Genomic DNA, 27,010 nt, shown 5'->3' with positions numbered 1-27,010 from the left:
GTCCTCCCAAAACATGGAGACAATTTAAAAAACGATTACTCCCCTCTGGTCCAAGTCACCAAATCAAACGCTTAGTCACTGATATCAGACTGAAAATAGGTGTAAAACATAAAACTCACAAGACATCCTAACTAGTAAACAAACATATTAAGATTAAAATGAAAAATCCCATATTATTGACGGCAAACAACTCATATGGCAAGAAGTACAGTACACCAGGCCATAAAGCAGACTGTCAGCAGTGTCTTCTTGCTACCATCGCCAATGTATTCCCATATTCAGTTCGCTAACTAGGCAAAACAAGTGCACTATACATATACAAAACATTGCAATTTCATAGACGTATAACTAGCAATAGATGCAATGGAGGAAACAAGAGACGTAGTCCCCAAAAATGGGCCTTTGTTTATTCGCTCCCATATCCCGTTATGAAAGCAATATGGCCTAGTTAGCTAACGTTACATCGTAGCTAGCAAATAATCTGTTCTGATGTTACTGTCCATTTTAATCTTAACTCTGAAATACATCCAATGGCATTTGAAGGCACATTTGATTTTTATTAATAACAAGTTTATAATAGTTAACTAGCAAACAAAAACTAAAATGAATCATAGTTGGCATATGTTACATGCCTAGCTTGCTAGCTAGCTTGCTCGCTTAATGTATTTACGTAAATAAAATAGTGACCCCATATTACTCAGCTGACGTTAGCCGACAATGCTAAACATTTGCTTGTAATCTGGCAAAATTATATTACAGCGCGTGTGTCAACTCAAACATGAAAACTAATCAGTCCGTTTTGATGCTAGCTGGCTAGTTAGTGAGTTAACGTTGGACAACTCGTTAGTCAACGTGAAACTGACAAACATATCAACCAAACAGGCTAGCTAGAAAGAGCGAACACGCCTGCACAACATAACCACTTCCACAGCCACCCCTCGGACATAAAAAGGGCACATGTATAGCAAACATTTGATATGGCCAAATACATGTCAAATCACATGTATACAGGCAGTTAACCAAACTGTTAGCTAGCTAACCAAGTTACCATACAATGACATCAACCCAATCTAATTAGTTAGCTAACTAAGTTAATTTATGTTCAGAATCTCGTCTAGCTAACAAGCCAGTTAAATCTGCTCAGGCATCCCTTTCATCCTGCAGCGATTTGACAGAGACAGGCCTCAAAGTTGCAGACAAGGTTCCATTTACATTCAGATCATTAATTCAAGACAAGGCCTTACATTGGCAGCTGTCTGGCTAGTGGAGAACCGGGTACGATAGCTAGCTGTCCAGCTTCCATCAGGTAGCCTGACTTAGCTAACGTTAGCTAGCGTTAGGGGACCACTACGGCCAAAACATTTAATATATTTTTTTCACTTACTTTCATTTAAAACCTCCACCAGCTCGGCGCAGTTTTCACACATCGTTCATTAAGAAAATAACAAAGGAAAAGTGTAGTCAAACCATTGGAAATTGTTGATGGATACGAATTGTTGGCACCTGGTTGTTTTGGGGGAAAAGGCCCGACGTAGTGGTTGGTGAAGGTTTGCTAATGCATTAAATAAAATAAGGGAGAGTAATAGATTCAGATTGAATTTGATACTAAATATCGTTGATAAAGTCAAAAAGTAAGAGGCATTAAGATTCAGTCGAGTCAATATCCAATCGGAGCGTTACTGGAGAGTGTAGATACCGCAGCCATATTGAAAAGGGGTGGGGGCACAGCATGTTCATAATTCGTAAATTTCCGTTGTCTCTTTCGCCTTGTTCGTCTTTTTCCGCTAGTCTCGCGGTTACACCATCAGCAAGAACTGTTTACAAATGGCGTTTCATTCACAAGCAGCAGACAGTCAAGAGAGCACGAGCCAGTAGCCACTGAGGGGATTCGATTATCTGGCCCGGGTTACCCCGATGAGGGAAGGATACACAGGGCATGTGCCAGGTGGCCCCTTCAGTAATGACTAGGATTCGGTTTTCACATGCATAAGTGATTGCTTTTTATCTGTTTTCCAATTAAGAACTCTTGAAATTTAAAAAATACATTTGATGGAAAATCTTTGTTTCATCAGGACGAGTCACAATGCTGCCCTGTTGACAACATTATAGAGCGACGCAGATTACGGTTCGATTTGAGGGTGCTCCTCACTCATTGCTTGTGCCCTTTCACGTCACGGACCATAGACTGGTGAACTGCGGCTCAGGTTTATAGATGGCCCTCATTGGCACCATCAGACAAGAGCACCTTTGCAGACATTTTTTATTAATTTGGGGAATTTGTCAGAGAAGCACGATACCATGGCATCGTTTTTATTTTATTTGTTTACTCCAAAGTATTTAAGTAATTTAACCTTAACGTTCAACCTTCCTCTCAAAATGCAGATTTATCAGTGAGTGTTTAATAGTTTCAAATCCTAATTCAGATATTGGATTTAATAACCTTCAATGATGGAAGGAAACACATACACACAGAATAGGACATACACAGTTTTGTAAAAATAACCAACTTTATGTTCCCATAGTACTAAGACAGCTTTACAAACAGGATGATATGCACATAACCTTCCTTTGATCTAACATTCTTGTCCAAATGTCAGAGCAGTCAGTTTTTGGTGCAAACAAAACCTGACTCGCCACATAAAAACTGCTGCCAAAACAGAAACAAAGGAAGCAGCGTCATTTACCATCACATTCATCTGCAGGCTCCTCCAAAAAACACACGTTCTTTCTATTGGAGCACTTCCTGACACTACAGCGCTTTTTAAAGTAACCTTTTAACGTGTGCTTTTAACATATCTTACATATAAACAAATAGAAGAGGTGTTGGTGGGGGGGTGTAGGGAAAGAAAGAGGGTTAAAAATAATTATTTCTTTCAACTTCATGCACGGCGAAACAGAGGATGACCAAAAATATAACGCTTGAATTAGGAGGGAAAAGGAGCAATACCATATTATTACACAAATGACTCTGTATAAAATGCGTCCGTATGCAAAAAAATGTGAGTGCCCGAATCATAGGCGCAATTCTCATTTACATATTGGCATTGATTTGGTCGACAAAGCACCTCTCAATCTCACACACACACACACACTTGACAAGAGGAGCTCCCAGCTTCTCTTGGCTTTCTTTTTTTCAAAAACTGTACATGTTTACTGTGGTGTTCGTTCCTATATGGCGGCGCTCAGTCGCACATCTCCTCGGGGAGCTCATGGGGGTTGAGGATGCCGGGGACGGACATCTGCAGCTTGTGTTTCTCTTCCTGGGCCTGCCGCAGCGACGTCTCCCGCTCCTCCAGGAACAGGTCTGTGGTGTCCTCGCCAGCAAACTCCTGGACAGGGAGTAAAAAGAGGAAGTTAAGTGTGAGGGACAAATATCATGTACATCTACCATGCTTCAGTGGTTTGACACTTCAGTCTGATAGACACGCGAGGGCCAGAGAGTTACTAAGCGTTTGCACCCATGTGTGTGTGTGTGGCTACAAAACCAGAGTGACTCACCTTGATCTGCACCAGGAAGTCCCTCAGGTGCTCCTTGAAAGCGGGGATATCCTGGTTCAAGCTGAATAGACCTGTTACAAACACCTTCACCTGGGCACTGGAATGGAGAGGAGAGTCAGGATTACAACACAATCACCTACCTATATACCAACTACCTACAGTAAGTAGATCACTTTAGATCAACTAGTTATTGTCTGTAGTACAAATGTATCCCCAACACCAATGTAAAATAGATGAGGCCCATGAACTACAGGTTCACTGTGGCAGCCATTTGGGCCAGTGCGGTCCATTGTAGAGGAAGCAGCGAATTTGACAAGGCTGACAACTAACACATCCCCATTTCAGTGCTCAGAGTGGAGCACAACAAAATGTTTAATTTAAAATTGACTTGACAGGGTCCCTCAAGGCAGCTAAGAATAATGCAAATAGGCAGGCTGACAGACACACTTACTCTTGTAGATGGGGGAAGGCTGTCTTGAGCAGGTTGGCCACATACTCCTGAACATAGCCCTGGTTGTTCTGGCTGGCTGGGTTGAGGGAGGTGCTGATTTTACCCTCCTCCACCAGGTTGAACATGTAGGCCAGGATGGACGCGTGCATGGTTAGCCCTGCAGAAAGTCAAGCATAACATCAATTATACCCACGCTTGTCTGGCACTCACCAATGGCACTTAAGCACATTGTCGTGTCCATCTGCCATGTCTGTGTTTGACTCTGCTGCAATGTGACATCAAAGTTAAATATCCCCATCAGGAATCAAACCATCTACCCATCTAGTGTAAAACAAGGACTCGGATTCCTCGCCTGTACCCAACACTTTTTACAGTACCATCGATGTTTCCGGTGATATTTAACTGTCAGCCACCGACCCCACCACCCCTCACCTGCTGTATGCGAGGTATCTGTGACGACAGAGAAGATGTGCTGGAGGATGTCACAGAAATAGGTCTGGTAGAAGCTCTGTGCGGCAGCCTCCTCCTGGGCCACGTTCTGCAGCAGGGTGTAAAGAATCTGCAGACCTGGGTGACATAACAAGACAGATGGAGAAAAAGAGGATGCGGGATGAGTGGCTTGATGACAATAATAAGCAGGGCATATTCCACAATGTACCAAAATGACTATTTTCTCAAGACTCAGATTAAGCCTAGTCCTGGACTAAAAAGCTGTTCTCCATTGAAAGAAAATCCTTAGTCCAGCATTAGATTTCACCTGCGTCTGAAACGCCCATAATATTTGAAATATAGAGTTAAGTGAACTGCATTTCACCTCAGAGAGTTTGCCAACCTCATTCATCAACACAGTTCCAATCTCGTGAAAGCCCTAGTATGTATGAACAGGTAGGTAAGGCAAAAGCATATGGAGGGTCCTACCAGTGTCTGCAACATTCCTCATGGTGTGTTTGAAAGCCCAGATAATGGAGTCCAGAACCAGTTTGAACTGGGCCGGGGGAATGGAAAGGAAGGCTGGGAAGCACTGCGAGTTCACAGCTTGGAGGAGGTAGAAAAAATGGGTCCTATGCTCTGGGTACTCCTCAAAGTCCTGGAGGAAGAAAAAGGGGACAATTCAAGTTGGACAATGTCAGTGGAATTACTTTCTATAAGGAATAAAGACTGCTTGGATTATCTCAGTCATACAGTTTTTGTTCACATAAACAATTACAAAAACTATCCTGTGTTCAACAATCCTGCACAACCATGCATTGTAAAGACTTGACCGATTGTCTGTAGTACAAATTTATCCCCAACACCCACGCAAAAGGGATGTGGGGCCCATGAACTACAGGTTCACTGTGGCAGCCACTTTGGCCAGTGCGGTCCATTGTGGAGGAAGCACTGAATTTGACAAGGCTGCACACCAACTCTAACTTTCTGTTAATGTTCCTTTGACATCATGTACAGTCTATAAGGGCCACTCAGGCCAGCTAAGAATATAAACTAATTAATAGATTACCACATTTTTAGTATCGTGCTATAATAGTATAGGAAACATCTATGAAACATACTTTATTGATCATGTTCAAAGTGCACTCGAAGACTGCGTCAAAGATCTTCGGGATCTCCCCGGTAATGTGTCCACCCAGTTTATTGACGATGGTCGCCATGGTGCTGAGCACCTCAGGCTCTCTGGCGGCGGGGACGTTGCGCTGATAGTCGATGAGTACGGCCTCCAACAGGGGCGGGACAAAGTTCTCCCCCACCTGAAGAAGATGACCAGTTAATAAAAGGATATTGAATCTAACAAAGCAAACTGTCAGATAACTGAGGGCTTGGGGCTCCACTGGGGGATAGTGGTGGTTCAATTCATTGGCACCATAGTTATTTTGGAGGAACTGACAGGAAAATGCTATATCTTTGTCTGTGATGTGAGCTATACTCTGCTTTTTCAACCTGTAAGTGGATGAAATTGTTTCAATGGGCATGGTGCCTCTGGACAAGGTTGGGGCTGTGTGGAGTGCAAGCTAGTCCAGACAGCGAGTTTGATCTTTCTGGTTGTCTTTCTGCCTCCCGTTTCTCTATGGTGTGGTTTAGACAGGCCATCTATGGTCTGAAAGACGCCCGCTCTGATCCCACCAATGGAAGTCAGTTAACAACAAATTCGTATCTACAATTACGGCCTTCTGAGAGGATCTATAGAATAACCTCTGGTCTATACCATTCCCTACAGGCTGTGACTCTAGATTTGATTAAGACAGGACAGACTCGCCATTTGTGGGTCGTTGGAGCGGCTGACCCAACCTGAGATCAGCTTGAGCGTTTCTCTCTTCACCGTCCTCATGCTCCGGATCAGGGGCTGCTTGGTCACCATCTCTCCTTGCAGGACAATAGAGCATTAGTTATCCAGCATAGGGATTAGTGTGGTAGCATGGCGTTAGCATTGGAGAGCTCAGTGACGCTTAAGAAACGTTATTATGCCACTTTCAAAACAACTGAGAACTTCAGTGCGTTCAAGTCAAACAAGAAAAATCGTTGTGAATGGTCACCCAGCCCCGATTTTCCGACCTGATTATCACTGACGGCATGATTTGACATCGTAATTTTTCAGAGTTCCCAGCTGTCTCCAACGCAACGTTTGACTGGACTTATAGTTCTGTGCCTGATGCCGCAGACATACAGTTAAGCACACACACACTTTGACAAGCAAGTGCCTCAGGCATACTAGAGTGACAGACCCACACACCAAGACAAACAAGCACCTCGGGCACACAGATCAGATAGACCAGGGACAGACGACTAGGCACACACGTCTCACCGTTGGTCTGGATGGCAGAGGAGATGTTCTCACTCAGACACTTGTAGACATTGAGCATGTCCAGGTAGATGCGTCCCAGCTGCACCACGAAGGGATGTCCCACGGCCTTGCAGGCCCGCACGTTGGTCTTCAGGATGCTGCCCAGCTGACGCACTGTCTCTGCATCCTTCAGGATGTCCACATTCTGGGGGAGAGAGAGTCAACAAGTCAGTTAAAATGCTTTCACCGCATCTTCAGACAACATATGGTAAGTCGCTCTGGATAGCTTTTTACTTAAGTGTAAAAAGAGGAGGCTTTGAGAGTTGCTATTTACAACAACAAATGGGAGAAAAGGCATTTGATGCTTATAAAACTACAAGGGCATTTAAGACGGTGGGTGTTCCTCTTCATGGCACAGTGGTACAAGGTGGATGACACCCTCGTGTTGTTTGGGTTATGGGGGAGATCTCCGTGGGCTACACTCAGCCTTGTCTCAGGATGGTAGGTTCGTGGTTGAAGATATCCCTCGAGCGGTGTGGGAACTGTGCTTTGGCAAAGTGGGTGGGGTTATATCCTGCCTGTTTGGCCCTGTCCAGGGGTATCGTCGGACGGGGAGCCAGTGTCTCCTGACCCCTCCTGCCTCAGCCTCCAGTATTTATGCTGCAATAGTGTGTGTCGGAGGGCTAGAGTCAGTCGGGAGTATTTCTCCTGTCTTATCCGGTGTCCTGTGTGAATTTATGTATGCTCTCTCTAATTATCTTTCTTTCAGAGGACCTGAGCCCTTGGACCATGCCTCAGGACTACCTGGCCTGATGACTCCTTGCTGTCCCCAGTCCACCTGGTCGTGCTGCTGCTCCAGTTTCAACTGTTCTGCCTGCGGCTATGGAACCCTGACCTGTTCACCGTACGTGCTACCTGTCCCAGACATGCTGTTTTCAACTCTCTTGAGACAGCAGGAGTGGTGGAGATACTCTCAATAATCAGCTATGAAAAGCCAACTGACATTTACTCCAGAGGTGCTGACTTGTTGCACCCTCGACAACTACTGTGATGATTATTATTTCACTCTGCTAGTCATCTATGAACATTTGAACATCTTGGCCATGTTCCGTTATAATCTCCACCAGGCCCAACCAGAAGAGGACTGGCCACCCCTCATAGCCTGGTCCCTCTCTAGGTTTCTTCCTAGGTTCTTTCTAGGGAGTTTTTCCTATCCACCATGCTTCTACACCTGCATTGCTTGCTGTTTGAGGTTTTAGGCTGGGTTTCTGTACAGCACTTTGAGATATCAGCTGATGTAAGAAGGGCTATATAAATACATTTGATTGATTGTGTTGCATCCATATAATTTAAAATGCTTTGAAACAGAGGTAATCAAAACCCAATCCCATAGTGGAGTGTGACTTACCTTGGTGGCCTGTTGGATGATGCTGTCCCACACCTGGTTGGGTAGCAGCATGTACTTCTCAATGAGGTGCTCTTGCACGGCCTGGTCCGTCTGGGCCCCGATCATGTAGCCCACCGCCTCGTAGAACGTGTGCACCTGAGGGGAAGCGATACGAGGTTGATTATGGTCATGTGAACAACTCCAGCCATTTCACATGGCTGTGACAACTAGAAACATGGTGCTCCCTGAACTTGGCCAATAGAAAACTCAAAACCAGTGTTGCTACTTGAAAATGTTCAACTACTACTGTATTTTACTCTTAGTTTTGGTTGTTTTCAGAGGCCTGTAACTCAACTGTGTCACTGCTAATCTTGGTGTATCTGTGTACCTGTTGGGGCTGGAGGTCACAGATGATGGTGTTGATGTTGTTGAGGATCTCGTCGATGAAGGGCATCACCTCGCCCACCTGCACCTGGACAAAGTGGCGCCGGCACTTCTGGGCGATCTTAATGAAGGTGTCGCACGCCATGTCCTGCACACCATCGTGAGTCTCTGCCGGGAACAATTACATTCAAATAAAATGTTCAATAAAAGACACTGTTGGGACGTGTTCATTTGGACATACCGTAGCGGAACTTTTTTTTTTTTTTTAAAGCTATGAATCGTAAACCGCAAATGACTGTTTCTTATTGGACTAGTCCAGGTAGTCCCTCCCTGTTTGTTGGCTTTCTGTCTTGTGCCAAATGAACAGAGCCCTGGTATTTTGCATGGATGCAAAAATCACACCAAGGAAATCAATTTTCAAACGACACTGAAAACAGTATCCTGTATCTTTTTGAGATATGCAAGTGATGGCCTGAACAAAGTCGCTTACCGTGCATGAACTCAAAGAGCTTGTTAACAACAGTCTTGAGGAACTTCCAGTGGGCTCGGAGGAAGCGTGGGTACTGGCCCACGATGTACATGATGTTTGAGGCGATGATGGCCTTGTTGTCCTTCCCCCTCTTCTGCTCACAGAGACCCAGCAGGTCCTGGAGACATGATGAGAAAACGACAGTCGGTCAACATCACAGAAACGCAGCTCAGTACATCCTGACAGTCACTCTACAGCAGCAGAGTTGGTGGCAATTACATTTGAAGTCTTGTCAGGTGACGTGGATGTGTCATTTCTCCATAAGTGTCATTAAATTATTTTTTGGGGTCAAATGTCAGTTCTATCAATCACTCCAAGCACCCACTGTTCTGAGTCCTCGGCGTAGACATAGCCCTGTTACTCTCCGCCCCTCATGACACAGGCTCAACATGCACAGTCGGACTGCAACACCTCAAGGGGCAGGCCATTCAATTTCTGAACAGTAAGGGGAACATTTCTGGTCTAACAGAGCACGGAATTGATGACCAAGACCAGCAACTACTGTATGTGTGTATTTTCCCCTTTAAAGACCGTAGCTACCTGTGAAGGTGCGACGCGTGTATGTGCGTGGTTGCGAGTGCATGAGTGTGAGCTGTGTCCGTTAAGACTACTACAGACCTTGATGACGGTGACCAGGAAGCGCTTCTCGTCCTCCTCGTGCATGGCCCCGCTGATGGAGCCGATAGCCCAGCATAGTGTGTTCAGGTTCCTCCACGACCACTCTGTCCCGTTGACCTGGTTGTGCAGCTTCTCCGTCATGATGCGCTCCGTGTCCGCATAGTCCAAATGGGTCAGGTAAACTGGGGGGGAGAAAGGGGGGTATGGTAATCACAGAGAGAGGGAGTATGTGAATAGTTCCCTACGTTATAGACAGCGAACAAAAGTGTGCGGGAGAGATGTGCATCACTGACAGAGCAATCAATTGTGGAAAATACCTTTGAGAAAGGAAAAGATTGCGGATTAACTGACATTACAGACTAGAGAGAGGACGTGTATATGTGTGTGGAATGTGCAGACTGTCCTGGGCCAGGCACTTACCCAGTGTCTCTCTCATGTTCTTATAGAGGTTGATTGAGTCTGTGTCCTTCATGAACTCTCGGACCACCTCGCCCTGGTCGTTCTCCACCACCAGCACTTCCTCTGGTTTGGCCATTCGGCTCACCATCAGCGTACGCACCTGTGTTACCGGGCAGACAACATGCCAGTGACTATTAATGGACAATCTAAATAGTGTAATCCTATCAGACACCATGAGGCAGGGACACAGTAGAACAGCAAGGTTGTGTCCAGTAGGGGGGAAACAGTTTGAAGTGGTGGAAACCTTGTTCGATTGTCACACATCGTGTGTGTACCCGTCCGGCGGTCTGTGTGTTACTCCTCACCTTGGAGAGCACGGGCAGGTAGAGGTGCCGGCGTGGCGGCACGTCAAAGTGCTGGCTCCCAGAAAGCAGGGGGGAGGTGGAGGTGGAGAAGGGGCTCTCCCTGTAGAGCTCGGCCGCCAGGTGATTCCAGTACTCCAGACAGATCTTAAAGATCTCTGTCTCCTCCACCTCAGACACCAGCAGCATGTAGTGCAGAGCCTGGAGGGGTGGGGGGTGATTAGGACAACAGAAGGTAAGGAGAATGTTGAGGACTGGGGGGGGTTAGTGCCATTTCAATGGTGCGTGACTTGAGGATGACAACAAAAACTGAAGAAAACATAATACTAAAATGCAGATAATACAGATCTTCATTGTAAAGCATGTTTCCCATGCTGGTTCAACTAACCATAAACAATTAATGAACATGCACCTGTGGAACAGTGGATAAGAGACTAACGGATTACAGACGATAGGCAATTAAGGTCACATTTATGAAAACTTGAGGACACTAAAGAATCCTTTCTACTGACTCAAAAACACCAAAAGAAATGATGCCCAGGGTCCCTGCTCATCTGTGTGAACGTGTCTTAGACAAACTGCGAGGAGGCATGAGGACTGCAGATGTGGCCAGGGCAATACCCACGCTACAGGGAGACAGGATGGACAACTGATCGTACTCACAGTGGCAGACCATGTGTAACAACACCTGCACAGGATCGGTACATCCAAACATCACACCTACAGGATGGCAACAACTGCCCGAGTTGCACCAGGAACGCACTATCCCTCCATCAGTGCTCAGACTGTCCGCAATAGGCGGAGAGAGGCTGGACTGAGGTCATGTAGTTCTGTTGTAAGGCAGGTCCCTCAGACATCACAGGCAACAACATCGCCTATGGGCACAAATCCACTGTCGCTGGACCAGGACTGGCAAAAAGTGCTCTTCACTGACGAGTGGCGGTTTTGTCTCACCGGGGATGATGGTCGGATTCGCATTTATCATCGAAGAAATGAGTGACACCGAGGCCTGTACTCTGGAGTGGGATCGATTTGGAGGTGGAGGGTCCATCATGGTCTGGGGCGGTGTATCAAAGCATCATCGGACTGAGCTTGTTGTCATTGCAGGCAATCTCAACGCTGTGCGTTACAGGGAAGACATCCTCCTCCATCATGTGGTACCCTCCCTTGCAGGCTCATCCTGACATGACCCTCCAGCATGACAATGCCACCAGCCATACTGCTCGTTCTGTGTGTGATTTCCTGCAAGACAGGAATGTCTGTGTTCTGCCATGGCCAGCGAAGAGCCTGGATCTCAATCCCATTGAGCACGTCTGGAACCTGTTGGATCGGAGGGTGAGGGCTAGGGCCAGGGCCATTCCACCCAAAAATGTCCGGGAACTTGCAGGTGCCTTGGTGGAAGAGAGGAGTAACATCTCACAGCAAGAACTGGCAAATCTGGTGCAGTACACGAGGAGGACTGCAGTACTTAATGCAGCTGGTGTCCACACCAGATACTGACTGTTACTTTTGATTTTGACCCCCCCCCCCCCTTTGATCAGGGACACATTATTCCATTTCCAGTCACATGGCTGTGGAACTTGTGCAGTTTATGTCTCAGTTGTTGAGAGTTCTTTTTTAAGTTCTTTTGACGGATTTAGTATTTGAGGTCAAAGGTCAAATTTTTCTGGCTGCAGTATAGGTTGGGGAGGAACAACAGGGTATGTGAACTGTTAATACATGACTTATGGATGAAAGCGATTGATTCGTGCATTTCTCCCCAAAAAAACATTATAGGAACAGTATCTCTGTTGTTATTGTCCAGTATTCACGGCGTTAACGCTACCTCCACGAGTGTCTCCCTAAGGTTGGGCCTCTTCTCGATGAGCTGTCCATGCTCTTTCAGGAAGGTGCAGAGGAACAGGCTGAGGTTCTGGATGAAGTTCTGCTCGTCGTCCTTGCCATTGGAATATGCCAGGCGGATGTTGGTGTTCAGGGGGAGCATCTAACACGCAAAGAGAGATGGGGGAAAATGCAGATTATGTGATGCGTCAATTAGTGTTAAATCACCTTTTTTATGTAAAAATGTATGCTAACTTCTTAATAGTTCTTATGATGCCTGCAATATGATCGTTGTTGAAACAGGGTCTGCAGTATCCTGTTTAAAATAATATATGAAACCCATCGCTTTGTCCTGCTCCATCATTTGGGTACCACTGCTACAATAGAGTTTTGACAGTAGGCTTAACTGGCCAGCAGATGGAGCTAAGCATACCAGTTTGAGCTGACATGGTGTGTACCTGTTTGAGCTGATCCATGGTGAGCGTGAAGAGGTTGACAAACTGCTCCTCATACTGGTTGACACTCACGCCGGCGATCTCCGTCAGACACTTCAGTGTCACGTTGCGGAACATGGGCACGTTCAAGAACTGGGAACGGACGAGAGGAAGAAGAGGTTTGTCAACAGGGTCGTATTCACTAGGCACCAATCAGAAGAAAACTGACTGAAACAAGGAGGGACTACTTGAGCTTGTCCCAATAAGAAAAAGTTCTGGACCGAAGTTGAGTACACAACAGTTCACCTGACAAGACTGAATCCAAACATTACACTTGATTTTATGTGCATTTTACATTCTGTACTTTGACACATTTGCTGATAACGAAATCTGAAAATACTCTGGATACATTCAGTAACATGTGGGGTAGGTGCAACATAAGACAAAAAAATGACAAGGATTTGAGTGAGAGGACTAACTGGTGTCTCCAAGTGGCCACACACCTCTCAAAGAAGAGTCTTCAACTATAAGCTTCTTTTTTTTGCTCTCCTATCTGTGCTGTTGAGGAACTAGAGCGAGCACACTTGTAGTTTAGTCCTGAACACATCCCCGCCATCGCACAATTACTATTGTGTTCTATGCAATCCAATAACACCCAATTATAAATCGCAATCTGGGTCAAGTGGGCATAATTTGAAAGCTTATTCTATTGCCAACATGACCAGTCTTTATAAAATATGATATTACAGTGTTCAAAAGGCAATTCAGAGAAACAGATCGGAATTTTGGTGCACGTAGAAAGGAGTCATGACTGCATTCAGGTGCTGCTGCAAATTCTCTTCACAATTGACAAACATAGGCTCATTCTGTTCAGAACAACCCAGGGTATGCCGCCATGTCATATTGTAACTGTACAACAAACAGTAATCATAAACTTTGACACAGTATATGACATGAGTTTTGAGATTTGGACGAGTGTTTGGCTTGCTTGTATGACATCAAAGCGGTATTATAATCCTCATGTCTCATCTCTCAAAATACAGTCCTGCTCAGCCACTACAGAGCTCTGACATCATGTACAGCATGTTACTGTACAGCCACTACGTTCCAATTTTGGCATTTATTAGTGGCCAAATCTGCCATTTTCAACCCGTACACGGGTACAAGTGTACGGATGTTTGCAGCAGACCAAGTCGCCGACGCAACAAGGTGCAAATGTCTCAAACATTCACAATATTGTTCCTCCGGTTCTTACGCACTTGCAAGCAAAACCAATGCAAGAGCGCCTTTGTGAGAGGATGCCTATAGCTCAACTGCCGTTTCAGGTTTACACAAGCCGGTATTGCTGTATCACGTCAAAAACACCACTAAATTGCCTAGGGAGATGTTTCAATGGAACCGAGAAGTAGTAATACGCCGATACTTAGTCATTTAATTTTCAGTATGGGGACAGGTGCAAGTGAGTCATCAGGAGTTGAGTTACCTTGTACACCAGAGTGCTGATCAATTTGGTCTCAAATATGTACCCCAGGGGGATCCAGTTCAGGAAACGCAGGAGAGTCTCGAGTGTGGCTTGGACCAGAGGGGCATTCTGGGAGTTTTCCTGCAGAAAATGTTTGCATTGAACTTGTGTTGGGTATTCAACATGTCAATTTCATATCATATTTAGAATCACTGAGCCATTGCTTACCATGACAAACTGGCAGAGCTGGAATATTTGCGAGAATTCATTGCACATACTGAAAGAAAAAGAAAATCATTACTAAATAGCATGTTAGTGTACAGTTCCAGCTTATCTACCCATGCCTTCAAATAATGTGATGATAAAAAATGTACAATTCAGTTGCCATGAAGAGACTGGTAATGTTACCAACCACTAATACTCAGGGAAACAGACTCTTTGCGATATACAATACATCTCCAAGCAGCCAAAGCATTTATTGTATAAATAAGCATTCAATTGTACCGTGTAGGCTACATTGTATCCTGCACATATGACAAACTTTAATGTTATTAGGTAGCTGGATAGGAGACGTTATGTACCTGTCTTTCAGGTGCTTGGCCTTCACCTGGGTCATCTGTCCACTGGAGAAGTCAAAGACCTCCTCACTGAGCAGCTTGAGGATGATCATGTTGTTCTGACACAGACTCTCACTGGTGCGGCTGGCACCCACGATGTCACTGATGAAGGTAGGCCAGTGCTTGGGCCACTCCTGCTTCAGGATCTACACAAGCAGAGGAGACACGTTGCGTTTGATTGTTTCGGTTTTAACCATTTGTAATGACAGGACAGACGAGTTTCTTACAAAATTCTTTTTTTTTTTTTTTACCTGTACGAGGATCATGTTAAGTTTTGCAATGTACACTCCATCTTTCTGAAACACAGATTAAAAATGCAGATGAAATTTGGGAACGAGCACAGAATTTCAACATGGAAAACATTGCGGCGAGAACAGGGTCAAACACAGGAACGACTCTTTACCTCAACATTTGCGGCATCAGATGAGGTCTTGATAATCAGACCAACGACATACTTCTTTATTCCTGAAAACATGCAGAAATGTTTGACTCAACATTGTCAAAGATCAAATGTTTGTGCCTGCATAACACGGAACATTAGCTATGTAGTCTAGCCACGTTATTCCCTTATCTTAATGTCACTGTTCATTCCCAAGGTTTGTATCTCATGCTTGGCCCTAATATAGTGGTGTTATTCCAAACAACCTATACAGCGGGTGTTACCTTCACATTGATTTCTGGGAAGAATCTTCCAGCGTGTCTTGATCACAGTCTCCAGAATTTGCAGTGCATAGTACTGGAATGGAGAGGAGGGAGAGGCTTAGACTATCAGGAAAGCATCTCTATGGATCCAACTGGACTGCCAATGCCTGGCTGTAATGATATGCTTTTCGATGTTGACTTATATATTCGACCTGGTTAGAGGATGTAAACCAATCACAAGGAATGAATCACTGGCACACATACTTTAGTCTTCATGTTCTGAGAAAACTCCAGGATGGTGTCGACTCGTGTCCATGCGTCCGGGTGATCCTTGAGGTTGGTCAGCACCTCCTGGGCCATGCGTTGCTGTGGAAGACAAGGAGAGAGAAACTGTTCTGAGATCTGTGTGGCTTTAAAGGTCTAAACCGCAGTTGAAACAAAGCATGAACCCTGCCACTAAGGGATGGAGAAATGTAAACACTCAAATTCATAGAGAGCAATGGATGCAAGGACTGGTCTTCCATGATATGAAAGTTACAGTTTTAACCATGTTCAGGCTATACAGTGTTTGTTTATGTTTACCAACATGGGAGTAAGGTAAGTTTGTATTTTGAGTCATAACAGGGTACAATTAACAATTAATTGTCTGGCTACCTAAACTCCTTGCTCCAGCCAAATCCTACACCACACCTACTGACGTAAGATTCTTCTTCGCAATGAGTCTGGATCTGAGTAACTCCTGACAATTTCTAGAATGGAAAGCTATTCTAGATCGTAGGACTGGTCCCATGAACCAAAAGGTTGGGCGAGAGCCAGAACACACATCCAGAAATGATCCAATCACTGATTACTTTTTTTTTTTTTTTACAAAAACCCTGGTTTTGAAGTCACTGCAAACAGCCTAAATGATGGCAGTCTGACTTAATTATGTAGCAAATGACAGAGCAGCAGAAGGGCAAGGAGAAGCTCTCACCTGTGATCCAATGTCATAGTACATGGAATTGACTACATTGTCCAGCAGATTGATGTCCAGCTTTTGACTGAAGTCTAGCAGCTGTCTTGCTGCATGATCCGCCAACATTGTCATGTTTGCTGGCATAGAGCTCTAGCAATGGAGGGGTAGGGAAACATGAGAACAAATGGCAGAACTTAACTACAGACAGACCTGTAAATAAAACCTGACCAAAGATATTATTTTCACTCCCGATATTACTACCTATTGCTACACCCACCCACGTAACAACAATGGCGAAATATTGAGTGACTAAAATTGCGACATCACTCGCAAGCCTGTAAACTTAAATAGATTTGCAAATTGCGACACCATGGACCACAAGTGGTACTTGTGGCGCGTTCAAGTGCTCGTCGGAACCAGGAGAATCGAAAATGTCAGATTTATAAACTGGTTATAGTCAAACACGTGCCGGGTTTAAACCAGTTAGTCATTCGGACATTTCTGAGTTTTCTAGTTCCGGGAAGCACGTAAACGCGGCAATATACAGCAACCCCTCCCTCCATCCAGCGACCCAAGAGTGCTGCTAGTTGATAACGCAAGCTAACGTTACTGTTTAACTTATGGCTAACTTAGCGTTTACTATTGTTAGCTAGCGTTACCTCTATTGTGTATACTACTTGGTTACGTCTAAATTAACTGACCTCAAAGTTAACACAGGTCTAGTTAGCTTATCGCATAAACTAACGTCTGGCTAATGTTAAGTCTGTACGATGATTAAATTTCACTTCACTCACTCGTATTAACAAACTTAAGTAATATTCACAATTATAGCTAGCAAGTTAGTTTAGCTATAAAAATCAGCCAGATAGCTAAAAGGCTAGTTAGCTACCACTAATAGCTAGCTGGCTAACGTTAGCTACATCACTACCCAAACTCAAGAGATTCAACCCTCTAAACAGCTAGCTACCAAACTTACCTTATTTAGTCTTTCCGTTGTAATAAAAAAAAACAAGAGACTTTTGCCCTTAATTTTCAACTGTCGTTTGGCTGGATGTCAAGCTATCTCATGGCACACGTTCCAGTGTGGTTGACATTCACTAGCTAGCTTCCTGGCTAATTAGCTAGCTAGCCAAATTATTTATGTCCTAATAGCACGTCGTTAGCTGTATGTCCTGCCACTGAAACGAAGTTTCAGTATGATAATGTACATGTACCAATTTACCAAATAGCAAATAAATGTCCACGGACTAGTCTAGAAGTAGCTTAGCAATGATTGAACCGTTGCTGACGGCGAGAAATGTTGTCAAGTTAGCTTAGCCTGCTAATGCACAAGCCAATGATGACTTAGCTTCCCTTGGCTAGCTAACAATTTACGGAGTCACACGTATAGCGTTATTCCGGTTCATAATCACAAATTAAAATAATCTTGAATGTATTATTGGTTCTATTCGTATATAATATTTGATAGCAGGGCTGTGTAAGAGCTTGTACGGTAGCTCTTCATCTCATGCTTCAAACCCAAGACCGGTTGAAACCGGTTAAGACTGGGATATTCCATCTCGGTTTTTCGGCCCATGGCGCCGCGTAAAATTTGGACTATGTGCACGCCCTTGAGTGATCCGATTGGTTTGTCATAAAATTGTACAAGGGTTGTCCTGTTATTTTACGGGCTAAAGATGCTGTCAATCAAAATGAACATCCATCCTTCAGTACCCATGCGGCTGTGTTTTCCGTTGGTCTGCGGGGTCTACACACCCCAAAACATATATAATACATTTGGGTTGGTAAATGACTTCAAGTCTATGTACTGTACATAGACTTGACATCACTGGCCACTTTAATAATGGAACACTAGTTATTTTAATAATGTTTTTATATGGCTTTACTCATCTCATTTGTATATACTGTTTTTAGTCTATGCCCCTGAAATTGCTCATCCTAATATTTATATATTCCTTAATTCCATGATTTTACTTTTAGGTTTGTGTGTATCAAATTGTAATAGGTTTCACCTTACAGTGAAATGCTTACTTACAAGCCCTTAACCAACAATGCAGTTTTCAGAAAAGTATTTTGTAAAAAATACAAAATAAATATTTAAAGAGCAGCAGTACAATAACAATAGCGAGACTATATTACAGGGGGTACCGGTACAGATTCAATGTTAGGTTAGTCGAGATAATTGAGGTAATATGTACATGTAGGTAGAGTTAAAGTGACTATGCATAGATAATAAACAGAGGGTAGCAGCAGTGTAAAAGAGGGGGTGGGGAGACAATGCAAATAGTCTGGGTAGCCATTTGATTAGCTGTTGAGCAGTCTTATGGCTTGGGGGTAGAAGCTGTTAAGAAGCCTTTTGGACCTAGACTCGACACTCCGGTACCACTTGCCATGCGGTAACAGAGAGAACAGTCTATGACTAGCGTGGCTGGAGTCTTTGACAATTTTTAGGGCCTTCCTCTGACACCGCCTGGTATAGAGATCCTGGATGGGAGGAAGCTTGGCCCCAGTGATGTACTGGGCCGTTTGCACTACCCTCTGTAGTGCCTTACGGTTGGAGGCCGAGCAGTTGCCATACCAGGCAGTGATGCAACCATTCAGGATGTTCTCGATGGTGCAGCTATAGAACTTTTTGAGGATCTGAGGACCCATGTCAAATCTTTTCAGTCTCCTGGGGGGGGGGGATTAGGCTTTGTCGTGCCCTCTTCACGACGACTGTCTTGGTGTGTCTGGAGGACCATGATAGTTTGTTGGTGATGTGGACACCAATGAACTTGAAGCGCTCAACCTGCTCCACTACAACACCGTTGATGAGAATGGGGGTGTGCTTGGTCCTCCTTTTCCTGTAGTCCACAATCATCTCCTTTGTCTTGATCACGTTGAGGGAGAGGTTGTCATCCTGGCACCACACGGCCAGGACTCTGACTTCCTCCCTATAGGCTGTCTCATCATCTCATAGGTTTTTCTTTTATTTACATCGTTGTATGTATTGTTGTGAACTGTTAGATACTGCACTGTTGGAGCTAGAAACACAAGCATTTCACTACACCCGCAATAACATCTACTAAACGTGTATGTGACCAATAAAATGTGCTTTGATGATGATTTATTTCCAAATTGTTTTATGACGACTTGTACAGAAATATAAATATCCCATAATGTACATGAAATACATAACACCTTTATGTTCCCAAATGTTATGTATATATGAAATGAAAGTATGATCCTGAAATATATTGCAAATGTTAGGCTACACATATTTAGTCACAAAACATTGACAAATAATTGTCTAAAGAAAATGTATCACAAACATCCAAAAGTAAGTGGTCATAGTGTTGTATTTCCTGCATAGTAGGATATCACAAAACAAAGAGTACCCTAAACTGTTCAATGTGACAATTTGCATAACCATAACCTACTACTACAATTGACTCTGGTCTGTGTAACACACTAAATTGTATTTGCCATTTTCTTTTAATAAACAAGAAATTAACCAATTGTATTTACACACACATATATATACACATACATACATATATATATATACATACATATATATATATATATATACACATACATACATACATATATATATATACACATACATACATACATATATATATATACACATACATACATACATACATATATTTGTAAGTCGCACTGGATAAGAGCGTCTGCTAAATGACTTAAATGTAAATGTAATATATATACACATACATACATACATACATACATACATACATACATACATACATACATACATACATACATACATACATACATACATACATACATACATACATACATACATACATACATACATACATACATAGACAGATATCCTACCATACATTTAGCATATTTTATAGTAGAAGCATCTCTACCACTGTGTGTCAGTGTTGTAGACGTTTGCTCACAATGTAGTCCGCCTACGTGTGAGAAAATGCACTCCTTTGACTTTTCAGTCATCCTCGTCATTTTTCTTGTCTGCTATTGCAGTGTTTTCCCTATCACTCTCTGACTTCTGACTGTTTCGGCTGCACTGGCCGCTTCTATAGCTTGGGCTGCTCTCTGTACTCTTGGGCCTTTTGATGATGTCACTCCCTTCATTCTTTTCATCGTCCAGGGGCAAGTAATGCTCACTGGCATCTGAGTAATGGTCATCATCATCTGAGTAATGGTCATCTGAATAATCACAATCATCTGAATAACGCCCAATGTCCTCCCTCTCCCGCCCTACTTCGTCATGGCCTTCATCCTCCTCTTTCATGGACTTTAATTCATCTTTCTCAGCCTCCTGCTCTCCTTCCAGTTCTTGGTCAGCAAAGCTGTCTTCATAATTGTCTGGGTAGTCATCCTGGAGGACCGTGTTGTAAATAGCTGGTGTATCTGTCTCATCCTTGTCACTGAAGAAACAAAATAAAAACATATAAACTCTTATACCATGGCATTGTTGAATACTCGTTTCTGATTGGCTTGAAGTGCATTCTAGCGCGTGCATTATTTCAGAATGCTAGGATTCAATATATTTCGTTAATTCTTACATGTTATATGTTTGAGTGGCCTATGAAAGCAACACAAGTCGAACTGAAAACATTATTGCCATTGTTGAATTCGACTTTTATAATAGCAAGCTAAACGTGTGTTCGTAAATTCAATCTGGAGTGCCAGAGTGCGCTCTGGGCGTCCGTAAATTCGAAGCGTTGTCAGATTGTCCTTTAGTGAATTCAGAGCGCACAGTGGACGCTCTAGCCAAGGAGAAGCATTGATCCGAGCGTTCTGACCTCACAACGGCAGTCAAGCACTGCTAGCTAACTGCTAGCTACAAATGAGAGAACAACTCACTCAGCCCATTTTACTTGCCCTAGCAGAGTTGGTTAGGCTGTTTTCATGTTACCCAGATCGTTGGTGACTGTAACTGTACTGCTGGCAACAATTTAATTGCGCCTTTTTGCCGACGTTTACCAGCCATATTCAACCGGTATTGAGTGGTCGTACATTCATCAGTTATTCTGCGCTAAAACTGATGGTTTGGATAGCTAAACTAGCAGTATGTTTGTTTCGTTACCAAGGCAACTACTGCTACAGTAGTAGTACATTTGCTAGCTATTTCAGTGGATTTTGAACACATTTCTAGCGGCAAATGTGTACATTATAGCCATGGTATAAAAGGGATAATAAACTCCGGGCTCTATGCATTCTCTGTAAAACAATATACACCTTCCATGTCCTTCATTATTTTCCACAGAACGCATATCCCTCATTGATTATCCCTTACACATGGCTCAACTACTTTGAAATACTATTTCTATTGATTATGAGTAACTTAACGACTGTGGTAAAATATGTTATGTATTATATGTCTTATTCACTATCACCATCTGAGACTGTAATACTGTATACAAGATCTAAGACCACAGCACAGGTGATGAAGTAGGCCTAAAACATTTTTTTTTGCAACGTGATACTGTATTGTCTTCATAGAGATTTTGACTAATGAAGTATGTTTACAAAATGTATAATTCACTGTCATTGAGCCAGAAGTCTACCTTTGTTTGGAGTCACTGGAGAAGGAGGTCCTGCATGCAGAGTCTTGGCCACCTGGCCGCTGGGACTTGGGAACCTTGCCACTGACAAAGTCCTCACTCACTCCACAGCCTCGCAGGGTGTCTGTGTAGTGCTTCTCTGCAGCATGTTTGGCATTCATCTGTCAACAGACAGAAGTGAAAAATTCTATACACCATGACCAGTGATGGGTAAAATAGTCAGTCATACATTTATTATTCATGCAATATATATTTATTGTGTGAATGAGTGGACTGAGGAGATGAGGAAAGGAAGCCACTTATAACTACTGAAATGCAACCCATGTCATGTCACTCCACGTGTGTGTGTGTGTGGGGGGGTTCAGGCTCACCTGTGCGACCTGCTCCAACAGCAGAGGCCTCCCCTTCACTCTCTCCTGGATCTCCCTCATCTCCTCCTTGTACTCCTTCCTGCGCTGAAAGTCCTGCTTTCTGTTTGAAACACAGACAACCTCTCACCCCTGTGATCCCACAACCCTCAAATAACCCTCAAGCCTGACCTATTCAACAAAAACATCACTTTTACAACCGCAGCTTACTGATATGGAAATCATTCCCAAACAATTACTTGAAACTGAAATTGGGATAAGGAACAAAAGGGTATCCACACATTAGTATGTTTTTAATGTCTTATAAAAACAATGAAGAGATCCATCCATATTCTTCAATATAATATACTAGAAAAAGAGTCACAATTGAGACTATTGAGGCAATGTTCGGTTCAGTCTTTTTAATAGTGTTAAATTAACACTTTAGGTTTGCAATTCCATTCACTACTTCCATATGAAAATGTGGGACGGGCTGTGGAGTGGGTGTTAGTACTGGTCTCAGGTAGGGTGAGTTTTTTGGTTGCTACAAGTATTATTGTAATGTTATGGTTTTCTATGGGTACCTGAACTGCTTGAGCTTGGACTGGTTGGTCTGAGAGAGGGGCACGTGGGTGTCGTTGGCCTGGGCGCGCCTCGAAACCACCTTCGCAAGCTTCTTCTCTCTCTGCTTCTGCCTCTCACTCCATCTCGCTTCCTCTTCCTCTGCCTTCTTTCTCTGCTCAAGTACCTTTCTACTCAAAGACACAATGACATCGATGACAGGAAGGCATGGGTGGAGGAAGGATTGTCAAAAGGGAAAATGAAGGCCAATGACACTAGAAGTAGGACTAGGGGGGTAATAATGTCAGAGGTTGGGCATTTGGTTGTTTTGGAGCTGGGAGTGTATAGGAAGTCCATAGGGATAGGAAGTCCATAGGATTCAACAGACAAGGGTTTCAACTTTCAGGGCATAACTATTCCTAAAAAGAGCAACTAAATTCTGAAGCGCTCACTAGCTCGTCTAAAAAGGAGACGCTCCTTGCTATTCTATGTGGGTAGTACCTTACGGCCTCTTGCCGTTTTTTGCTGGCATCGGTGACTTTGGCAGGCAGCTGTTCCAGACTGCCTGAGAGGGAGGAGCAGAGGCTAGAGTTGTGTGAACGGACATGCCCAGTTATGCTGATGTAAGGCCAGCGCTTGGCCCGCGGACTCATCTGCTCCTTCTCGATGTCGGCCAGGATGCGTTCGCGGTGCGAGGGGATCTGTGACGTCCGGAGCTGGAACGGCTCGCACGTCGTCAAAGGTTTCACGTCGCGCCGGCTCTCCAGCTGCTTCTTGAACCTCCTGTAGCTGGCGTCGAAGTCGGGCACCTCCGTATTTATCTTAGGCCTGTAAGAGGCACTGTTGTCATCCTCAAATCCAGTAGTGTCCCCACTGGCTTCATCCTTGGCCCACTTCCTTTCGCTAAGGTGGCGTGCAAGCATGCTGGGTGGCATGGAGGCGCTGTGGAGCAACTCCTGGGCCCTCATCTGCATCTTGATGGCGCGGTACAGCTGCTCCTCCTTCAGTTGCTCGCCCGACGCCGCCTCATACACTGCCTTGGGCACGGGCTTGGCCCTAAATGGTTGGACTCTCTCCTTGCTGTTTGGCTGGAGGTTGCGGAGCTGCTCCTCTCTCTGCTCCCTCTTGAGACGTTCGCGCTCCAGGAAACTGAAGGGCTGCTGGGTGGAGCACAGACGCTGCTGCTCCCGCTCGCGCGTGGCCCGCCGTGCCTCGTCGCGTTCTTGGAGCTCCTCATACAGGGGCAAGCGCACGTGGGCGGGTACGGAGCTGGCACGGAACTTGCGCTGGCATTCTGTCAGCTCCTCCAGCTGCTTCCGTAGGGCCGTGTTCTCCAGCTCAATCTCTGACCGTGTCTTGACACCTTTCTGGTGCTTCTGGTTCTCCCGCAGCGTCATGTGGAACGGCTTGGGGACGGTCACTTTGTGTTTCCAAGGCTCGTGTTCGACATCTTTTCGCCCTTGCTTCCGGTCCTTACCCTTGATGCCGTTCTTGTTGTCCCCAATGAGGCTCTGGTGGGAGGATGTGGACAGGTGACACTTGCGAGGCGACAGCTTGAAGTCCTGCCACATGTTCTTGATGTGCTCTTTGGGGGAGGACTGCAGACCCTTCTCCACATTGTTGTCGACAGTACCTTCCTCGTCAGATGTGTCCGACAGCCCAGAGCCCCTCCTCAGCTCCAGAGCAGAGTGGGCCTTCCTCAGACGCCTCACAGGCATGGGGCTGATCTTCAAGTACGACCTGGTGAGCGAACAAAGATTTTACACCCTTCTAATATTAATTGGCACGTACCAACTTCAGCTTATCATCTTGATGGTTAATCAAGAAAAACAACAAATTCCAAACAAGAGCCACAACACACCTGTGTGCCTGTGCCCCCTGCACATTTTCTGAGGGTGGTGTGCTTTTGAGCTCCAGCTTCTTGCGGTACATGCCCTCAAGCTCGGCCATGGTGCGAAGGTGGGCCCTCTTCAGCTCCTCCAGTTTACGATAGTACTCCTCGTTGGAGAAGTAGAACTCACGCAAGTCGATGTGATCCCCTGTCACTCGGTAGTCTTTGATAATCAGGGGGCTGCCCTTCCCGGGGGCATCCCCTTCACCGTACTCAGAACCCGAGTCGTCATACTGCAGCTGAGAAGTCAAAGAAAGTCATGAGGGAAATGAAGCAAAAAACATTTATGTTGTGCACGGATTGTGGAGCATGTGTCTGGAATCCATTCCATACAAATAATAAAAGTAGCCTACAAAAGGACATTATTGGTCAAATGTTAAATCGACTTTGTCTCGGACCCAACACCGGTGCCAATATATCCTCCAAACACCGGCTTCTCTGGCATTATCCCTTAAGTAAGTAATTGGAAGCAACGGGTATCTTGGATAGGATTATGGTTGCATGGAAGAAAGAGCCTTTCACCTGTATTTCTATGACTTTCAGATATTTCTTGAATGGGTGGCCCCATTTGTGTTAATATGCCAAATGTATGGAAGTGTGTCATCATGTAAGAGTAGTACTGATGACTGGACTTATTGTGGATGGTTATGAAGTGTCTAGAGTAGAACATAATATGAGATGGCTACTTGAGGCCTAAGCTCATTATCCCCAGCTCTGTGGGTTTGGATGACCTATCCATATGGTCACGCACAGAATGTGGGTGATAATGGAAGGAGTGTGTTCAACTTTCACACTAGCTGCTCGGCCCCCAACCATCTCCATCTTTTTTCTAGGGGGTGAAGAATGGACGAGATCAAATCATACATTTACAAATATTAAGAAAATATGTCTAAAACTTGGACAAGCAATTCTAACTAGTATCCTACTGGTTAGAGTACAAGCCAGATAAAAATGAATGTACTTTCTAAATTATTTATTTTTTGAGATGCCCAGATGTAGGGAAGAGCATTGTCCAGTGAGTAAAAATAAAATGGGATTTGAAATAATGTTGTCCAATGGAAATGAAGCATTTAGGATTACTGGCACTATGACGTCAGCGTAAGCTAGTCAATGAGGGAAGCCAAAAATAGGCCAGTCACAAGTTATACAGGTGAAATCCTCTCCCACACAGGCAGGTTGACCTGAAAACAGTCAAATCTCTGTAGTAACATTTGAGAACAGCATGGATTTATGAGAATCCACCGACATAAGTACATGCTTGACCTGAAGTTTCCCAATCTTTAACATGAGTGACATTAAATATATTCATTAATAGATTCTCCACTTACTTACATCACTATCCAGTATCATAGGATATACATTAGGCCTACTTACATCAACTTGTATGCAATGTATGATCAATATGTTTTATGACTAAGCCATCTAGCAGATCAATGAGGGAGGACCAAATAATTAGCTTATTATGGAATTTTGACCCCATGAATGTAAAATATATATATATGTAGGGTTCCTATGGGCAACTGATTCCATTCCTCTCCAGATCAACATAAAGATTGGAGGTAACTTATAACGTTGATGGATTGGTTAGTGGGATGAATGGCATCTTGCCAAGTGTTGGATGGCGCTCCAGTCCTCTTTCCACCCTTATGCTGCATTTCAACCAATCATTTCAGAATATTTCTTGATTGCTTAGCTCAACTTTCAAATACCAAACTCATCTGCCGATATCTTACCTCTTTTTCGTAGTCTCGATTGTCAATACGACCAGCTGCTGGCGAACATGGAAGGGCTCGCTGCCTTTCATACAACGCCAACGGAGCCTTGGTATGTGGGTCTACCGGCGTTTTCAAACAGGAGGTCACCAGGACGTTGGCGCGATGGGCATTTGCCATTGTTTCCCCTATTCTTGCTTTCTTTGTCAAAGTTGAATGTAGTAGAGACGCTACAACTACTTGGCAAACGCTATCAAAAGAACAGCAGGTGCTCTCCAGAGCAACATCGACGCGTCGTGTGGTTGTGAAGGAAATGACTAGTTGTTTCAGGAAGTAAGAGTTTTTTTTTTTAACTGTTATGGTGCACATTTATTAGTATTTAGAGCCTAACAGCTTTCTTGTTGGCAGAGTATTTCATTTTCTTAACATATAGTTTGATTTATTTTTGCAAGGTATGAAAATGTGGTGTTTTGTTTCTAAAATTACATTTGTGAATATGACATTTGGCTAAATGAATTATATAAAATAGTTTCAACTTATTTTCTATTGTAGGTAAAGAATCCAAGCAGTACATCTCTCCAAAATAGTGTAAAATCTTCATAAATGTAATTTTCA

The 27,010-nt window shown here is 44.1% G+C and overlaps 3 protein-coding genes and 3 non-coding genes across 6 annotated transcripts in view; all 6 read right to left on the bottom strand.

Annotated features, from left to right (window-relative positions):
* Window positions 1-1,724, bottom strand: part of LOC124015107 (ubiquitin carboxyl-terminal hydrolase 34-like) — a 58,171-nt gene extending 56,447 nt beyond the window's left edge. The window contains 1 exon segment of the mRNA XM_046330047.1: window positions 1,385-1,724. Within this exon segment, the coding sequence (XP_046186003.1) occupies window positions 1,385-1,427 (43 nt within the window). The 5' untranslated portion in view covers window positions 1,428-1,724.
* Window positions 1,725-2,488: 764 nt separating this feature from the next.
* On the bottom strand, window positions 2,489-17,917 carry LOC124015859 (exportin-1-like). The gene is made up of 25 exons (XM_046331333.1): window positions 17,312-17,917; window positions 16,354-16,485; window positions 15,645-15,746; window positions 15,402-15,474; window positions 15,142-15,203; window positions 14,990-15,034; window positions 14,703-14,884; window positions 14,350-14,398; window positions 14,143-14,262; window positions 12,684-12,812; window positions 12,230-12,388; window positions 10,408-10,605; window positions 10,064-10,202; window positions 9,644-9,825; window positions 8,987-9,143; window positions 8,501-8,664; window positions 8,134-8,268; window positions 6,747-6,930; window positions 6,201-6,307; window positions 5,500-5,694; window positions 4,868-5,036; window positions 4,382-4,516; window positions 3,950-4,106; window positions 3,499-3,595; window positions 2,489-3,329 (listed from the first exon to the last, which is right to left on the bottom strand). Exons 2-25 carry the CDS (start codon window positions 16,477-16,479, stop codon window positions 3,183-3,185), a joined length of 3,213 nt encoding a protein of 1,070 aa, XP_046187289.1. The 5' UTR covers window positions 16,480-16,485; window positions 17,312-17,917; the 3' UTR covers window positions 2,489-3,182.
* On the bottom strand, window positions 3,687-3,822 carry LOC124016571. The gene has a single exon (XR_006835382.1). It is a non-coding gene; the product is annotated as a small nucleolar RNA SNORA5 (small nucleolar RNA).
* LOC124016570 lies at window positions 5,213-5,349 on the bottom strand. Its single transcript, XR_006835381.1, has one exon. It is a non-coding gene; the product is annotated as a small nucleolar RNA SNORA5 (small nucleolar RNA).
* On the bottom strand, window positions 9,317-9,449 carry LOC124016581. Its single transcript, XR_006835392.1, has one exon. It is a non-coding gene; the product is annotated as a small nucleolar RNA SNORA17 (small nucleolar RNA).
* Window positions 17,918-20,124: 2,207 nt separating the features above from the next.
* On the bottom strand, window positions 20,125-26,716 carry LOC124016170 (protein FAM161A-like). The gene is made up of 7 exons (XM_046331708.1): window positions 26,417-26,716; window positions 24,654-24,922; window positions 23,294-24,532; window positions 22,816-22,983; window positions 22,256-22,355; window positions 21,888-22,045; window positions 20,125-20,744 (listed from the first exon to the last, which is right to left on the bottom strand). The coding sequence occupies exons 1-7, from the start codon at window positions 26,573-26,575 to the stop codon at window positions 20,300-20,302; spliced, it is 2,538 nt and encodes an 845-aa protein (XP_046187664.1). The 5' UTR covers window positions 26,576-26,716; the 3' UTR covers window positions 20,125-20,299.
* Between the last annotated feature and the right edge of the window lie 294 nt (window positions 26,717-27,010).

Source organism: Oncorhynchus gorbuscha, linkage group LG26 (genome assembly GCF_021184085.1).
Source record: "Oncorhynchus gorbuscha isolate QuinsamMale2020 ecotype Even-year linkage group LG26, OgorEven_v1.0, whole genome shotgun sequence".
Taxonomy (NCBI): domain Eukaryota; kingdom Metazoa; phylum Chordata; class Actinopteri; order Salmoniformes; family Salmonidae; genus Oncorhynchus; species Oncorhynchus gorbuscha.
The sequence above is the reverse complement of the archived record's forward strand: the minus strand, read 5'-3'. Positions and strand labels throughout refer to the sequence as shown.

Bases quoted from the DNA above. Each gene is read 5' to 3' on its own strand.
- LOC124015859 (XM_046331333.1), bottom strand. From the start codon at position 16,479: ATGCCAGCAAACATGACAATGTTGGCGGATCATGCAGCAAGACAGCTG. The intron at 8,665-8,986 runs GTAAGCGACTTT...TGTTCCCGGCAG, and splicing joins GCTCTTTGAGTTCATGCACG to AGACTCACGATGGTGTGCAG. The intron at 5,037-5,499 runs GTATGTTTCATA...TTCTTCCTCCAG, and splicing joins CTTTGAACATGATCAATAAA to GACTTTGAGGAGTACCCAGA.
- LOC124016170 (XM_046331708.1), bottom strand. From the start codon at position 26,575: ATGGCAAATGCCCATCGCGCCAACGTCCTGGTGACCTCCTGTTTGAAA. The intron at 22,046-22,255 runs GTGAGCCTGAAC...GTCTGTTGACAG, and splicing joins TGTTGGAGCAGGTCGCACAG to ATGAATGCCAAACATGCTGC. The intron at 20,745-21,887 runs GTAGACTTCTGG...TTGTTTCTTCAG, and splicing joins TCCAGTGACTCCAAACAAAG to TGACAAGGATGAGACAGATA.